Source organism: Amblyomma maculatum, chromosome 1, assembly GCF_055883805.1.
Source record: "Amblyomma maculatum isolate TAMU_Amacu chromosome 1, ASM5588380v1, whole genome shotgun sequence".
Lineage (NCBI taxonomy): Eukaryota > Metazoa > Arthropoda > Arachnida > Ixodida > Ixodidae > Amblyomma > Amblyomma maculatum.
The window spans coordinates 170643093-170660344 of record NC_139344.1 but is presented as its reverse complement, the minus strand read 5'-3'; the positions used below and the strand labels follow the sequence as shown (position 1 = coordinate 170660344).

Here is a 17252-nt window from a genome sequence, read left to right as displayed (position 1 = left end):
TTTTTTATGTAATTTTTGCATAAATGCCACAGTATCTGCTCTTACCATGAAATGCAAGTTGATGCACAATTAAGAAAAAAAAAAGCTAACTTAGATGAAAGAATGCCAAAGAAAACTTGCAGCTTACATACTCCGTCAGTAATATAAATTGCTGTTGAAAATTGTTAACTTACCAAATATTTTAGTCCCAATTCCTGATTAATTTATTTGCTTGTGGCATTATGTGGTGTGAAACAGCTTAGTTTTGATTTTACTAACTTGCTATGGCGCTACGGCTCAACGAATTTCATCCACAGTGCACCTTTTCAAAAGTGTCCATGTTTGGCGAGCCGCCAAGTGATACTAATTGCTAAATATCACCGTGTGGAGCACCTGGAGCACCACGGCCTCTCTCCTGTAATAGTGGCTGTAGAAATTTCGACCACACTGGGTTCTTTAACATGCACTGACATCACACAATACATGGGCGCCCTGTGTTTCGCCTCCATCAAAACTCTGCTATATCAAGTCCAGCATCATTCTGTATATACTTACACATCCACATCACTGATCTCAGATGGAAGTGTCACAATGAATAAGCAACAGCTGCCAGAGGCTTAATTGGCTACCTGGAAATTTTTGTAAGCACCTTTTCTTGTTGAAATAACTTGGCATAAAACCTCATTACATGCGAAACTGAAATATATAACAGCCATCTTGGATCCTGGCCACAATCAGAAATGATTTTAAACTCCATATGTATTGTTTGATCAAGCTATAACCACACAAGCAGCACCACATCCACGAAGCTTCCATGCTAATTGCCTACTCTTCAGCAGTTGTGCTAAAACATGCTTCACCTCAGCTTTTTCATACATCTTACTATCACCACAGGCTAAATTAGTATTCCATGTTAAAAATATTTCATCGTTATCTCCATGTCAATGAATCATCCATATAAGGTACTATAATTTGCAGAATGTTGCATATGGTTGCAATTCAAAATTTTGTTCTTTGCAGACTATGTACAGGTGTAGACCATGTAGTATCTTTGTTTTCAAAACTGTTCATCGCAACACGTCACAGCCATTTTGATTCTATTGCTTTCTTTTGCGGTCAAACCTTCACTGTGCTATCATTGCTGTTGTATGGCTGACTGGTTACATGTGAGCTTACCAGCTTTTACCTACATCTGGATACTTAAGAGCACTGTTCATGAAACTCGCCCGTCAAATGAAAATAATGCATACAGATGGTCATAGGAGTACAGTTTCCAAAATGCACTTACCGCTGGGCATTTCACATTGCACGCAGGAAGTTTCACATTGCACGCAAGAAAGCAGAGCACTCCCCATGCTGCACCCTCCTTGGTGTGTTAACACATCACCATTTTCCTACATATGGGCCCTGTGCACTACTATATATTGTGTGTGGACAATAAAACAACATTTATAATACTAATAGAACAATAAAGTCTGGAATTTAGGTATACACCTGCAAAATATTTTTCTTTTATTAGGCCCACATAAGTGAAATTAAAATGCCTTCAAATTCACTGCAGGTGACAATTTTCTCTTTTTACTCTTTTGTGCACACATATAACGTCTGTAGTTGTTTGCCATTATGTTTGGTTAAAGCAAAAGTCCAAAAGTCCTTTTTGTACTACCATATTATTGCTACTGTTTGCAATTGTATTTGATTATTTGCTTTGTTTTCAGTGCTCGAAGTGCCGCAATATTCTAAGTCATCCCCCCCCCCCTCCTGAGACCCCTGAAATTCGTAGAAAATGCGGGGTGGGCCATGTCTCAGAAACCGATAAAAAAAAAAAAAAAAAGCTACGTGCTTTTTTTGTTTCCATCTAGCATGGCTTGACAAGAGATACACTCAACATTTATCATGAGATGTTACCTTGTTCATGAGACTCATAAAACATTGTGCAATGGCAATTCTAGGAGAGCATGATTCAGATCTGTAACCACCATCAACCTCTGCCCAAAGGTGAATGCAGTACAAAAACTGCGACAACGCCTGTACTGGCACAGCAAATCACTTTCACTTCCATATCGGACATAAACAGATTTCCTTGCGGTTGCGAACAAAGAAATGATTGCATTTGTAATCTCGATCATTTTTCTTATGCACAGCCGTCCTTGGACTTTCGGGCCGTGAACATTTGGGAGAACGTGTAAACAAAAAGAGTTTCTTTCTGTCCCCTCTTTCAGACTTTTTTCTGGTGGTCTCAATGTTCATGAGGATGTTCTCTGCAAGATGCGAGTCCTGCAGGGTACATTTTGCAGGGATAGGTGATGAATCAGTGGTCTTAACATAATCAATATTTTGCCTAACGAGGTGGTGGGAGGTGATTTGGGATATTACAGTAGTTACTTCTGTTCAGTAGTTCTCCACAATCAATCGCCTTCTAAACCATGTGATGAACGCCAGTATTCAAACTGGCAAGCAAGGCTCTAAAGGCTAAATAATCCAGATTTTCTGAAATTTAATTAGTAGTATACCCCCCATTGTAAGCATATACCACGAAAGAGTTTTGCTTCAAGTCCTGCAGCATTCTTTGTTTTGAATCCTCAGTGACCATAATACTTCAAAAGCAGAAGGGCCTCATGTCCTTAATCCAAAGTTTTGAAGTGTCAGTAGGAAGCCCAACTAAATAGCTTAAGCAAATATCTTGGTCTATACACCTTTTTTTGGGGGCTGTACATACATAGGAAAACTGAGTTTCAGTCAAGAACAAAGAAACCCCATAGTGAATAATGAAAAGCAAATGATCACAAACTCTTTCTCTTCTTTTTTTTCCTTTTTCTTGGCTCTTCATTGTCCAATTTTTCACTTTTCTGTGATTCTTCGAAGGTGACGTGGATCTTGGGCCCAGCCTGAGGCTGTTCTACACAGCCCTTGCCTGTCTTCTAAAAATTTGAAGGAAAAATAAGAGGCCATAAAAAAAAGGCAACAAACATAAATGCAAACTAGATAGAAAATGAAAATTAAAACTGGTTGTGGGGAAAGGGAAGATGACTTCTCAGTGGACACCTCAACTGCACCACAAGAGAAGGGATGAAGGAGGGGAGTGAAGGGAGAGATAGGGCTCTGGATTAATTTTGACCACCTGTGGTTCTTACCCACATTGCACAGCACACAGGTTCCTTTGCATTGTGTCTCAAATGAAACCTGGCCACCACAGTGAGAATTAAACCCGTATGCTCAAGCTCAGCAGACAAGTGCCTTAAACTACTGAGCTCCCGTGGCAGGTGCTGCTAGGTAGAAGAACTGCAAGAGGTTCTGTTACAAGTTGAAAAAAATTCACAGCAGTAAAATTTGGGTGCCCATTTTCTGCCAAGTTTTAAACAAAGCAATGTAGCTTTATATGGCCATCCTTACCTAGCAGATCAATGGAAAGGGAATGTCCTTTCGAAAAGTAATGGAAGTAGGTAGGACAGGAGTTCATGACCTGAACATTCCCTCCTTACCTAGCAGATCAATGGAAAGGGAATGTCCTTTCGAAAAGTAATGGAAGTAGGTAGGACAGGAGTTTATGACCTGAACATTCTCTGAAATTTTGATTGTTTTGCTTTCCATTCCTCTTTTGCTCCAGACACCTGGTAAGGCCACTGAATAAAGTTAGGCCATTTTAACAACAAAGCAATATTGTACACTGTATAGAAACTAAGTAACCAATTACAATTACTCTATCTGAAATGTAACTGACTACAGTGGTCAGTTACAGCCCCTGGAAGCTAACTGAACTGTTACAGAAAACTAATAAATTATACTTTTGCATTGCTTTCCTTCCAATTTTTATTGCCACATTGACTTCCTCAAGTTACAATGAATTAGTGTGGCATTCTTGACATTTTGTTAAACATTGCTAACACTGTCACCAATTTTATCACGTTTCCTCATCAAAAGATCAGCAGGTGCACTGAACACTCACATCGAATGTGCAGAAGGGAAGAGCAGCATTATACAATACAAACACCTTGCACACCAGCTCATATACAATGCCTTCCAGTTCAGACTTGTACATAACATATTACAAGTAATTGATTACTTGTAATCAATTATGTTTTTATCAAATTTTGTAATTAATTGGTAACTTTTTCAAACTGTAACATTTTGGGTAATTCAATTACTTTTTAAAATTAAAAATAAGTAAACGTGAGAGAACCTGGCACAGTAGCGCAGTTGCTTTTGAGCAGGTCGCTCCCTTGTACAAGCTAGAGGGGTGCAGTGATGCGGTGATTATACTGGAAGAAAGCTTTCTTTGTGCATAAAGACAAGGCACAGGGACGAAACGAGAGCGATTGCGCCATTCCACCAAATGGTATGGCCACATGTGCCTGTCTGTCTCGCGAGTTGGTCTTTCCACGATCTCAGTCTTTGCTGGTGTCGCCATCTCTGGATGCTTTTTGTAACAGTACATGCATAGCCAATTTGTTTCAATCAAGAAAGCTGCTTCCTTCTTGACTTTCTAACATTGAAACACACATTCCCATGGACCGCTTCATGAAGAAACGCAGGAGGATTAGCAACGGTAACACGGGGAAAATGGCTCTTGAAAATTAACAATGTTTAACGGTATATCCCGCAATCCGCAGTTTCTCTGTCGTCTCTGTACACTTGTGTTAAATGAATAAATTGCTAGAAGAAAAGTAATGCAAAAGTAATCGTTTTCTTTTCTGTAATTGTTCAGCTACTTTTGCGGGGCTGTAACTGATGCCTGCAATCGATTACATTTCGGATGGAGTAATTGTAATTCTAATCGGTTACTTATTTTTTGTAACATGTATAAGTCTGCAGTAGTAGTGTTAGTTTCAATGGAATCTTTGCTTTACATGCCTTCCATGCCTTCCATGCCTTCATGCTGCTTGTGGAAGCTGCCAAGTTGGGTGTAGTGGGATATAAGTTGCTGTGCCACCAGGCCTACACAGCAGACATGTGATAATTCTCGAGACGGGAACTGCCATAGGATATAGCGACGATCCCGTGACAGCTCAGACATGAACATATGTGATGCATATCTGCAGCCAGTCCGTTCTCTGTCTGTCACAAAAGGAAGTTTCTCGCTAGCACCAGTGTTCAGCTATAAGTTAAGTTTCTCAAAGGTTGGCTACAACTTACTTTAGGGAAAACAAAACAAAACAAAGTTACTGATTACTGAATTACTCGGAACGCTACTGTATGAAAAAAGTAACTGGTGAATTATGAAAGTACAGGAAAATGTAATTGATTGTAGGCAACAGATTACCTGTGATGCATGGAAATGGAATGCTGCAACAAAGCTAGTGACAAAGATGAAGCAAAGGATAATTGTTTTGGCGAGCAAAGAAGTAGCCAGTGTTTAGCCAGGTATTTATTTGGGAGAGCATATGCTAACTGCCTCATTTCCATGTAGTGAAAAATAGTCAGCGGGCTTCCAGACATGCCATAAAAACATTTCGGGAAATAAAAGCATCTCAGCATTAAAAACAAGCAGTTGGAGAGATTCTTTATACTAGCAAAATGAGGTATAGTATGGCATACGGGATTTAACAACCCAAAGCTAAACATGGGTTATGAGAGAAGCCGTAGTGGAAGGCTAGTGATTAACTCTGACCGCCTATAATTTTAATGCAGTGGCATAGCAGTACACTAAGGCGTTTTGCCTCCATTGAAATGAGATTGCTCCAGCCAGGAGTTGATATAAACAATGCTTGGTTAAGCAGTGAACTCTTTAGCCACTGAACCACCATGGCAAAAATTTTAAAAAGAGGATTAGTTTTACACTGCAAACTGACTGCACACCATTACCCATACAGCAAAGTCCATGTGACCTCAGATGCAGATGCACATGTAGCATGATGAAAGAGAATCAGTATAATAACAATTTCGTGCCATTCGAGAAGGAGCAGCAAAAAGATTTTATTGCTGCATTTGCAATGCCAGCATGAACTGAATGTCTACACAGATATTCTTAGATGTTCATCTCGCATATCACCTCTCATGGTTGGCACACACCTAAGCCATTTGTGCCAAAGCATCTAAAACAATAGTATGTGTAGGTGTTTGCCATTCCTCTCGTCTGCTCGAGGTGGCAAACATCCTCCCGCACTCTCTGTCATGGCCTGCTGCTACCCCGGTGGGAGAAAGACACAAGCGCAGCTCTTCTAATGTCCCTTTCCTTTCTCCACTCTTGTATTCACGGGCAGTGTCAGTGGCGTGTCAACAGACAAAGGTGACATTGAGAGTGAATGGCGCGAGACTAAGCTGAGCTACAGCTGTCAAGGCACGCGCCATCACCCCCTTTGCATTGCTCGCCTGCCCACTGCTTGTGCTGCTGAAGAGAACCTCGATAAGCACCTTTACCCACTAGCTATTCCTGTAACAAAATCCTATAAATGATATTCGTAAACCAGCTCATTTGACATTTGTTGGTCCTAACCAGAATATAATAAGGTCATCATGTCAAAATTTCTGAGCCTGCATACTGGAAACCATCCAAAATAAGGTGACAATTTATTACTCAAATCTGCAGCAGAAATCCTAGCATAATACAGAACAAACAAGACACTTCACTTAAACCGTTAGAATTGCGCCACATCATCACCCCTTTAACTTCCAAAAGTATATGTGAGTAACACAAGGCCACATCTCAGGAGAAGTGCAGATGGCTTCATATATTTTTAGCTTCAAGCTCACCTATGGCAAAACGAAAGCTTCCACTTCATTGGTGCTACCTTATGCTATCAAAAAGCAGAACAATTTCCTTGAAAAAGTAGCTTCTATGTCTAACCAATCATTTCATGAGAAACAGCAAAAGCATTTCGACAAAGTCTGCACTTACTTGTCCAATGTGTTTTCCAATTTTTAATTTTTTTTTTAGTTTGCTGCCATGCATTTTTTGTGTTAATCCGTGACAACCTGAATTCCTTTACACTGCATAACTTTAGGTTTGGTTTATGAAGTTTTAATGTGCCAAAGCGGCTGTGAGGAACGCCACAGTGGAGGGCTCCGTAAATTTCGACCACCAGGGGTTCTTTAACGTGCACTGACATTGCGCAGTACATAGGCGCCTTGCTTTTTGCCTTCACCGAAAGGGGGCCACTGCAGCTGGCAGCCGAGCACCGCAACCACTCAGCCACTGCAATGGGACACTGTAGGTATAACTTTAACCTAGCCTAGAATTCACCTTGTTCTTAACTTGTTAAGGTGATTCTGTGATTTCACGTTTATTATTACGCTGTACCCACCTTATTCAATGCTTTTGCGGACTTGCAAAGTATAAATAAATAAACGAAACAAACAAATAAATGAATAGACAGACTGACAGACAGGCAAACAAACGAAGTTAGCAATTTGCCGCTTGCTGCTGTCAGGCTCAGGCTTTGCACAAAGCATCGCAGCCCAGGCTGGACTGGGTGCAGGGATAATTCAACAAGCCTGAGCGTGTGAATGAAGCCTGTATAGTGTTCTAGCACATGGGAAGAACCTGAAATAACGGTACAATCCAGGGTAAAGACCTGCACTGGGTGAATCTTGTGATCTTTTAGGCGTTCAACTGCACAAAAATTGTTGCTATTTGGATTACAATTATCTTTTTCCTTCATGAAAGCTACCCAGAATTTAAAAAAAATTCAGTGCAGTCCAAGAGGCATTTGATGCACCCTTACAGCAGCTAAGGTACATTATTCGAATAGCCACTATATTCCGAGTTCACTGCCTCCCTGAACAAAATGCGTGCATACATGCTGCTATAGAGTAATTAAAGTAGAAAGGATGGACACTACTTTGTATAAAAAGAGAGAACTGGGACATTCCTGAAGGCCTGCACAGGGAAACACGAGGGCACCTTTCATTCACTTCAGGTAGCAAAAAGCACTGCAAACGTCGCACTCCAATACTCTATGTTACCTCCTTATCAAAAACTAAGTGGAAGAGGTAAGGAAACCAACAAATTTTGATGCAAACTGCCAACAGGCATAAGCACAATCTCATCTTTGTTGGGTTAGGCTGAAGAGAACATGAAAAGAAAAAAAAAGAAACGGGAAGGGAAAGGGGGTAAACAAGGTCGGCAATCAAAGCGCAGGCTTTGTTGATGAAAGAAGTTGGGCAAATTCAACTGCTGCACATCTGTAAAAGGTTTCTGCATGAGCTAAAATATGCTGGATTTATATGCTACCACTGGCATAACCACTGGCATTCTGACTTTTCAGATGTGCAGATAAAGAATAAAAAAGCGAGAATGCAAAAAAAAATAAAATAAAAAAAAAATTGAATACACTGGGAAAACAAAAAACAACTCTGGATAGACAATGCTACTCCTTGCAGAAATTTTATTTTAGTACTCATGCATTCAGTTAGAAAAACAAGTTGAGCTAACACCAAAGAAACAGAAGACGGGGCGGACATGCACAATCCTGTCTGCTCAACAAGCATATTGCTATCTGAAGATTTGGCACATTCCAGTGAAGTAAGATGAACCATAGCCAGTTTGTGCTTAGTCCAGCATGATCCTCATGCAGAGTTCCCCTGTGTGGCGATCACAGCAGTGGCCAAGAGGCTTCTTAACTCTCTAATGCCCAGATTATCAAGGAATCGAAAAAAAAAAAAAAAGAGACGTGATTACCTCCACATTATGCTCACTCATGCATCCACATTCAGAAGCCAAGATAAAAATTTTATTAAAGCCACTAAAATTTGAGTAATCAGCATGTGGCCAATTATCATTTTCAGTGTTTCGTTTATTTCATGGTGCAGCTAATCAAAATTGTGTAAAAGATGAAATCCACTCTTTAAAACCAACTCAAAGGTCTAAAGACAAGTTTTTATTCAACAAACATCCTGCCACTTGTCTCGCAACAGTTGTCAGAAGGTGAAAAATGTGGTACTGTTGGATGCTGCTCCCTAGATGTCACAAATCCCACCGCCCTTTTTCTTCAAGCAGCTTGCTCACAGTGACAAAAATTTTGGCTAGAAAGTGCTATCTATTGAGTATATGTTGACATTAAAAGTTTCTACGCAGGCTCCATGAAAGAAGGAGTATATATGGTATGCCAACGCTATGTCATAGACTCACAATACTGGGCATTAAATGATTAAGAAGGTGAAAAGCAGAAACTCTGAGGAGAGGAATGAGCAGGCACTGACTATGGGCAAGCCTGCAGTGCTTGCTGTACCACTCGCAAGGATATTTTGTGATGGAGCACGAACAAATGAATGCGAAAAGAAACATGCCAAGATACACTGTATTTGCAAGGTTTAAGTCTACAAATTACAAAAATGAGAAATTTGAGACCTCAAAAATGGGGTGATGAAAGAACATGAAAGTTCATGCCATGATGCTCACAGACCACTGCAATTGGACGATAGAACTTGACATGCATGCACACTGATACAAGTCTCGAATAATTCTGCAGTGTGAGCTATGAAATACAACACTGAAAGGACTGCACAGTGTAAACACTAACACCAAACAAAAATTTTATTTGACATGCAACTGCTGATCCCCTGATAACAGAAACTAGGAAGCATATAGCAGCATGAAGAGGAGCCACGATAAATAACTCGTATTATAATCACATTTTGTTCTGTTTTCTTTGCATCATGCTGCTTTTGTATAGTCTAGATGTTTGTTATGCGCGCTGGCATTTATGTTTTACAGTTGCTTTGCATGTATTAAATTTTTCCCTTTTTTCTTTCACCCACTGAAAAAAAGGTGACAAACCTGTCACGTAATTTGAGCGTTCAGTACTTACGACTGATTGTTTATCAAGCTAAAATTGTATAACAGTTCTTATCCTTCTGTAATTGCATCCAGTCACTCTCGCCAATTCTTTCCTTGAATTGTCAAAAGAATTCATTATTTTTTAAACTTGTCGAGTTAAATGTTTGCATCATTTGATATTTATTCGTTAAAAGCTACTGCTTCTGCTGAACCAATGAGGCTAAGATCTAGTCAGGAGCCTTGCTGACTTTTTTTTTTCTTCATGGTACTTGCACTGGTTTAAAAAATGAATGCAAGAAAAGCCCCTGAAAAGCAAGCCTAAGGTAGATGTGATAGAAGCCTACAGAAACCAGTGTTCAGCTATGTTAAAGACATGCTAGGTGCTAGGTGACACAGCCATTTTGAAAATAAGAGATCTAGGCCACTTGTGTGAATTCCGCGACAGCCTTGTCGTAATGCCTCTCTACAGTGCAACACGGGCAGAACTGGCTCGCAATCTCAGCTGCGACAATGCATCACCAGAATTCCTGTACATACTTTGTTCACACTCTGCATGTTCACTTCGCTGTGTATCGAGAAATGTTCTAGTCTGCATAAAAAAAGTTTGGGGGTCGGTGAGTGGGGAGGGGGGGGGGGGGGGGGGGGGGGGAGGGTGAACACTGAAGCTCCGCATTGAAGTGTATGACACAACAGCAATAATGGCTCCTGTTTGTGGCTTCCTTTGTGGATCCCAGTTCACGTACTTGCTTGATCACTAAATCCTTAATTTTGTGCCTCTAGTGCCCCACGCATGCTCTTTAGTATGTTGTCGTAAGCTACCGCATTACATGAAGCCCCTCCAAATGTAGATATAAAGCCCTGCTTAACCAAGCCGTACGAACATGCCAGGTGCGTGGCTTAGGGGTATAGCATGTCTGACTCGAAATGCAAGGGTCCTGAAGAATTCGATTCCTCCCATCCTTGTATACGATTTCAGAAGCTCCCGTTGGCAGGTTTAGCCAAACTGGTCCTATCACATAGTCGTGTGATGTCGTACAACTTTATGACCAATCAGTGCTTAGCCATGTCATCTACCAGTTGCCACCAGCCAGGGCCATGCTCATGGAGCTCTTAATGCTGTCGCGTTAATAACACTCCCGACAGCTCAACGGAAGAAAGTAGACATTACCTGCAGTACATTTCGCAAAGTGCTTTGTATGTTTTGTTTTTTTTGCCTGTCAAGATTCACAGTATTTAAGTGAATGTGCCAGCTGCCCTTCCACAAATCAGTTTGTCTAGGATTTTGTCATACTTTCTGCATGGTTTGTTTAGTTTTCAAGGATTTTCTTTGCTTCCTAATTTGTCACCGAGGGGATACGGGGAGGTTTCAGCACTATGACTGGTTGTGTATCGAATAATATTTGAGTCGGAAGTTGGCACTTACGCTACGCAGTCCCTTCAGTGGCTGACACAGAAAAATTAGTTATGTGTGACCTACTAGCCTGCACCAGTACTTTGATAAAAGTGACTTACTTCAACGATGTGCATGGGCTCCACACTCTCTGTCTGAAGTTCAGATGATATATGTGAACTTTTGAGGCTCGGTGCATGAGCTACAATATCTTCTGCAGGGATTTGACCATTGCCATGCCTCATTAAAGGAATGCTAATTCCATTAAGAGGGTCCTCCTCTATGGTCTTGGAAGCAGCTGGCTTTCGAGTATGCCCTTCCAGTGCCTCAAGCAAATAAGCCCTTTTGCTTTTCTGCTTTTCAGGTGGCGTCCTTATGGAGATGTGGTTCATCCCTTGTGCACCTTCAGTGGGATCACAAACGTCAGGAGTGAAAGGTGATGCTGGCGACAATATTGCATTTTTTCTGCCACTACGCACTGATCTCCTAACACCGCAGTTAGTAGCCTGGAGAGGGGTGCTAGAATCAAATGGCTTGAAACGGTCCTCCTGTGATAATGTTTCAATTATTGGACTTATGTTAACGCCAGACCATTTCTTCCTGCGTGGCTTCTTTTTTGGTGACGGTGTTTTAATTTTTGCTACATTAGCATCTTCACTTGAAGAAACTGTTGATGCTGTAAAACTGGCTTCAATTCTTGGTAAGGCCGGTGATACTCTGATAGAGGGGCACTCTTCTGGAACCTTCTCAGGAATTGGCGTTTTTGACCGTGTTAGGGCACTTATGTAATTGCCCATTATGGCATTCCCAGAGCTCTGTGTTTCCGCAGCTGAATTGCCACAGTGAAAGCTTGCATTATTTTGGGCCTTCTTGACCTGTTTGAAGAAAACAAAGCCAATAATGAAAATCAAGAAAGCACTGCTCTGCAGGCTTCAGAGCAATACACTCACAGCTAGTCTAGTCATCTTCAATGCACAGTAAATCAAAATGAATAGTCAATACAAAATAAGATCCAAATGATCCAAATTCTTCATACATTAAGCCTTCCGTGCAATATCTTTCCGACAGAGCCTATAATTATATTTATGAAGAATGCATCGAGTGCTACAATAACAGCACAAGGTTGTTGGAAGGAGGAAAACAGTTTAAAATAACCTTTCACTAAAAGAGCATGCACATGACTTCGTTACTTATGTACATTGTGAAATTGGGGAATTCTGGCTGTAAAATGCAATAAATTGAAATGTGACCAGTAAAATACGGGTTACCATCAGAGCAATACATTTCCGAGCTGCATTAAGCCATATCAGCGAGCAGATGTTGCAGCTCGTATGTCTGTAGTTATGCCCATGAGACCGAGAAAATATGGTATAAGTAGCACAGACAGTGAAATAATCCCCAGCAAACGCAACAAAAGGTCATTTATCATTATCTATTTTAAGAGCGTGTGGAAAAGAACCGGGACAAAACGGGAAGTAGACAAAACAACTAAGTTTTTATTGCAGGTGTGTTAGCATACAGAGACAAAAACAGAAAATAAAAAGTGTGCAGCCTAAATGTTACCTTGTTTGAAGAGAAAAAAAAAAAAAAAAAAAAAAAAAAAAAAGGGAAAAAAGAAAAAAAAAGGGAAAAAGTAATAAACACCATGAAACAAAAATTGGTGGCATCTAAAAAGACTATTACACACTGGTGACAGTAACCAAAGGGCAACTGATACGGTCGTTTTCTGGCTTTGCGATATAGAAGAGGACCTGATCACACATCCGACCGCCTGGCCTCAGTGCTGAGAAAGAATTGCAGTATTGTCCATGCAAACTCACCCACATGTGCTGAAGTACGTGAAAAAACAAGAGCACGTTTCATCCCATTCTTGCAAAAGCCAAACATTTAAGTGACAACCAGTTTGCCTAATATAAATCTGGCCATAAAAAGTAGGGGTTTAGTTTACCATAGTTGAGCTGCAATCAAGAAATTGCACAGTGTGCTTCATGCGCTGCACTGTGGTCTTCAACCACCTTCAATTTGATCTTTTATTCTGATATCCATACAAATTTTGCCCACTTTAACAGGTGTGGTGACCGCAATGTTCACATCACATTGCTCCGCTATCTTTTTAAGTCAACGTGTCATTTTTTGCACCTTTGTTGATGCGATGAATTTTTTCATCAAGCCGATGTCCAAGAAGCCCTAACAAATGCTACTTTTTTAAAGCTCGGTTCCAGAGTATCGACACAAGTTATTGTATCTACTTGAATCTAGGCCGACCACAATTCTAAGCCGACAACCAATGTTCAGGCCCCCCTCAATCTTTCCTCGAATGTAAGCTGGCTGGAAAAGCAATTGAGGACATTAGCAGGGACAGCAAACGGAACTCCTGTTTACTCCTTGTCATCACTGCTGACCTCCTTGTTAGTGCCCTCCTCACACAGTGCGCTATCTTCTGTGCCATGAAGTGCACTAAGCATGTTGCATTTTCGGAACGGGCGCTCCAGCTAGCAATACACAACACCTAGCAACGCTAGCTTGATGTGGCGTGCTGGAGTTAGCTCGCGTGTTTTATGATTTTATTTTGCAGTTCATGATACAACCAGGAAATCCTCGAATTTAAGTTTACCTAAGATTTTCATATCTCATGTTTGAAAAATAATATCAGCCTAGATTCAAATAAACATGGTAGTAGCAAAGAGTATTTAGGAGAAGAAAAGGCAACAGACTCCTTTGTTGCTTTTTATTGTGCAAAGAGAAGATTAAACATTATTTTTATTTTCAGGACGGGTACTAGCAGTCATGGTAAGACAAAAATGTGAAGACAAGAATTCGACAAAAAAAACGCTATGCAGTTTATTGGTTGCAGCTTAGGTGTGGCATAACATGTCTCTTCTGATGACATTTATATTGAAAAAGCAGTTGCTACCTAAATGTTTGACACAGAGTGCAAAAGTGCGATGAAGGTATTTTACTGCTCTCACCTTTCACATAATACAACGTAAGTAGATGCGTTTCCTTGTTTAAGTCTACTGCAGAAAGCAACTGTATCAATGGCCTCTGTCATTTTCATCAGCAATGAAACTGCCTTTCAGGGGAGACCAGATTCTTGTCCTATGGTGTAGAGACTTTCTCTTTTTTTCTTTCTTGCTCTTGGTATGAGTTATCTTCGTGGAAGCGCAGTTTGTTTGTTCATGGAGTTTAACGTCCCGAAGCGACTGAGGCTATGAGAGATGCCTGGAAGTGCAGTTTGTGTTTTTGTATAAGCTGCTGCTGCTGGTGATGATGATGATGAATAACTTTATTAACACCCGTGAAGGAAAAGATTCCTCCCCTTTCAGCAGACTGGAATCCCTTGGGATTCAGCGGTGTCCAGGGCCAGATGGATGATTTTTGTTTGGACTTCTTTGTTCTGGCTGATCATTAAAGCCTCCCAGGACTCCAAATTCCTGTCTGGTTCGTTGTATCTAGGGCATGTCCACACCATGTGTATCATACCTGCAATTTTGTTGCAGTGTTTGCACTGCAGGTCCTGTATCACCGGATGCCATCTGCTTAGTGCGAGTGGGTTGGGAAAACCCCCCGCCTGCAACATTCACATGCCGACTTCATGTCCGTCTCATTTCTTAAATATGGATTCGTACCAACTCACACATCTCTTCCCATTACTACTATATCACTATTGCCACGTGTGAAAAAAAACTGCCCAATCAAGTTATGTGAAATCTTCAAGAACGTGTTTACTGCATTCCTTCTCACTTCTGATTTCATGACACATATCTGGCTGCTCTTGATTCATCTTAAAGAAAGCATCAAAGGGGTAGGGTCACCAGATTGTTAACAACCTGCCTTTTCTTTTATTGTACTGTTGCATACATGGATCACAATGTAAAATTGGCTTACACCAACTAAAATACTAGTCATGTCTGAATAAAATGGTCATTTTGGAGCAAAGATAAATGTTGTTTGTAAAAAATTGTGAAACAAAAAACCAGAACACGCACTTTGTGATGATGATGATGAATGGCACAAGATTGGCTTGCCCAAAGAGTGCCCGAGACAAGTTGTTTAACTCTACTCAAGGTGGGATGAAAACCTATTTTCCAAGCCTCCTACCTTAGACAAATGAGCACCGGGGCAGGAAACATCTTGCAACCATTGTACCACTGCTGGGTACCCAACAGCAGTAGGGATCTAACTCTGCTCCACCCAAATGTGAGGCAGATGCCTAAACTATGCTTGGCCATCGTTGCAGTAACAAAAAACAAACACTTTTTTGATTACAGTATGTATCTGTACATAGCATTGTATGCTGAGTAAAATTTAGAAGAAACATTGACAATTCTTAAACAGTGCTATCTGGGTTGCCATTACTTAAAAAAATTATGACGGCATTTAATCATATGAAGGCAATGCATTAGCATTAAGCCTTTTCCTTGTATTATTCTCTTCTCTAATACTTCCTATTTTCACCTCGAATGTTCTCATATGCTTTGCTATGTATTTCTTTGCTCAACTTTTACAAGCAAACTGCTGAGCAGCATTCTTGATCAGTCATTCTTAGTCATCACCAGTTTTACAGTCATCCTTTTTTTAGGAAGTGGGGGATTGTTCCTATGGCAGCCACCTTCCGGCCTCACCCACTGCTCTGTCACAAGTACAGAGAGGGCCAACCGTTTGGCTTTGGTTTGGATTATAGGGTTTAAAGTTCCAAAATGACTCAGACTATGAGAGATGATGTAGTGGAAGGCTCCGGAAATTTCGACTACCTGAGGTTGTTTAATGTGCACTCACATCGCATAGTACATGGGCACCTAGCTTTCTGCCTCCATCAAAAAGCAGACGCCTGGCTGGGATTCAATCCCACATCCTTGGGATCAGCAGCTGAGCGCCCTAACCCCTGAGCCATTGCGGCAGGGGAAAGGGCCAACTGTGGCAGTTGGCAAGTCCCAATAATGAGCCATGCACCAACATTGGCTTTCTCCCGATGGTGCTACTGATTAAAGCATTAAAAATTGCTGTGCAATTGCAAGCACCATATAAGATGCAAGACGACATCCCACGGCATGTTGATATGTCTTCTACCATGACTGTTCCCATTCCGCAAACCAGTACTAAATATCTGTCCCAGTGAGCTGACAACTGCTGGGTGCGTCTTTCAACTTCACAGATGCTGAGAGGGGTTCCTTTACAACCATCCATCCAATACGGCAAATAAAAAGGCACATCAGCCAAGCATCTATACTGCAAAGCATGAAACACCAAAACAATAATAATAATAAAAAAAAACAATAGAAGCTATTACTATGGCATCTATCCGCAAGCTTGCACTGCCTTTCGCTGGTGTCCTGCACTCAAAACACAGAAAAGAAGTGTCCGGCAGCAACCAACACCAGGCGGTAGCGTCACTGCTCCCACCTACAGTGCAGTCTGCGTACGTGTGGTTTGCTTTCATTTTTTGTTTATTTATTGTCCACCATGCACAGCTTGTTTCCCATGTCCACACAGCCACAACCATTCGGCATTGCGTGTTCTGCATGCGATCACCTATGGCTCAAATATGTCAGCAGCCGCGTTCAAATTTCACCCGAGTACCATAATTGTTGACCAACATTTTTTTTTCCTACAACAGTACATAATGAGCTTTAAGCAGTTTTATTATAGTGAAGTTTTACTGTGCAATGTAATAGTCTGGTCCTCAGAAAAACTGACCACAGACTAAGTCGCCCATTTTAACAGGACACAAAAGTAATTTCATTTCTCGTCTCATGTTTCTGTTTCAGCCCCTTAACAGTTTCCGTGATGTCCAAGATGACCTGAGACAATGTTGAGGACACTGAGGCATACCTAAACCTTGATACAGGGCCGAACATCGCTGTTATGTTCCCCACTGCTATATTTCCAAGCAGCTCCATCATCCCTACTACCTGTCTCACCACGACTCGTGTGGCCAAGACGCTTCCCTCTACTGCCTAGCCAGTCCCGCTCTAGCTCCCATAGAAACCCATGCAATACAAATTCGACTGTAAAATCACAACAGCAGCAGCAGTCCCACATAGCATGTACATTGCGACTGAAATTTTGGCAGGCAATGGTATGATGCAAAACGTTGACAGCACGTTGGTTTAGCTGACCGCAAGTGAGTTCAACAACGTCTAGTGTGCTGCACTCAAGCCAACTTAG

General features: G+C 41.1%; 1 protein-coding gene across 2 annotated transcripts in view; it reads right to left on the bottom strand.

The window, feature by feature from the left end:
- The window catches only part of LOC146204854 (uncharacterized), a 92972-nt gene that overhangs the window by 34402 nt on the left and 41318 nt on the right, over positions 1 to 17252 (bottom strand). For both annotated transcript variants that reach the window (XM_084589575.1, XM_084589574.1), the window contains exons 3-4: positions 11207 to 11959; positions 2771 to 2900 (exon numbers count right to left, since the gene is read on the bottom strand). In XM_084589575.1, coding sequence (XP_084445701.1) covers positions 2771 to 2900; positions 11207 to 11959 — 883 coding nt within the window. The remainder of the gene's footprint in view (positions 1 to 2770; positions 2901 to 11206; positions 11960 to 17252) is intronic.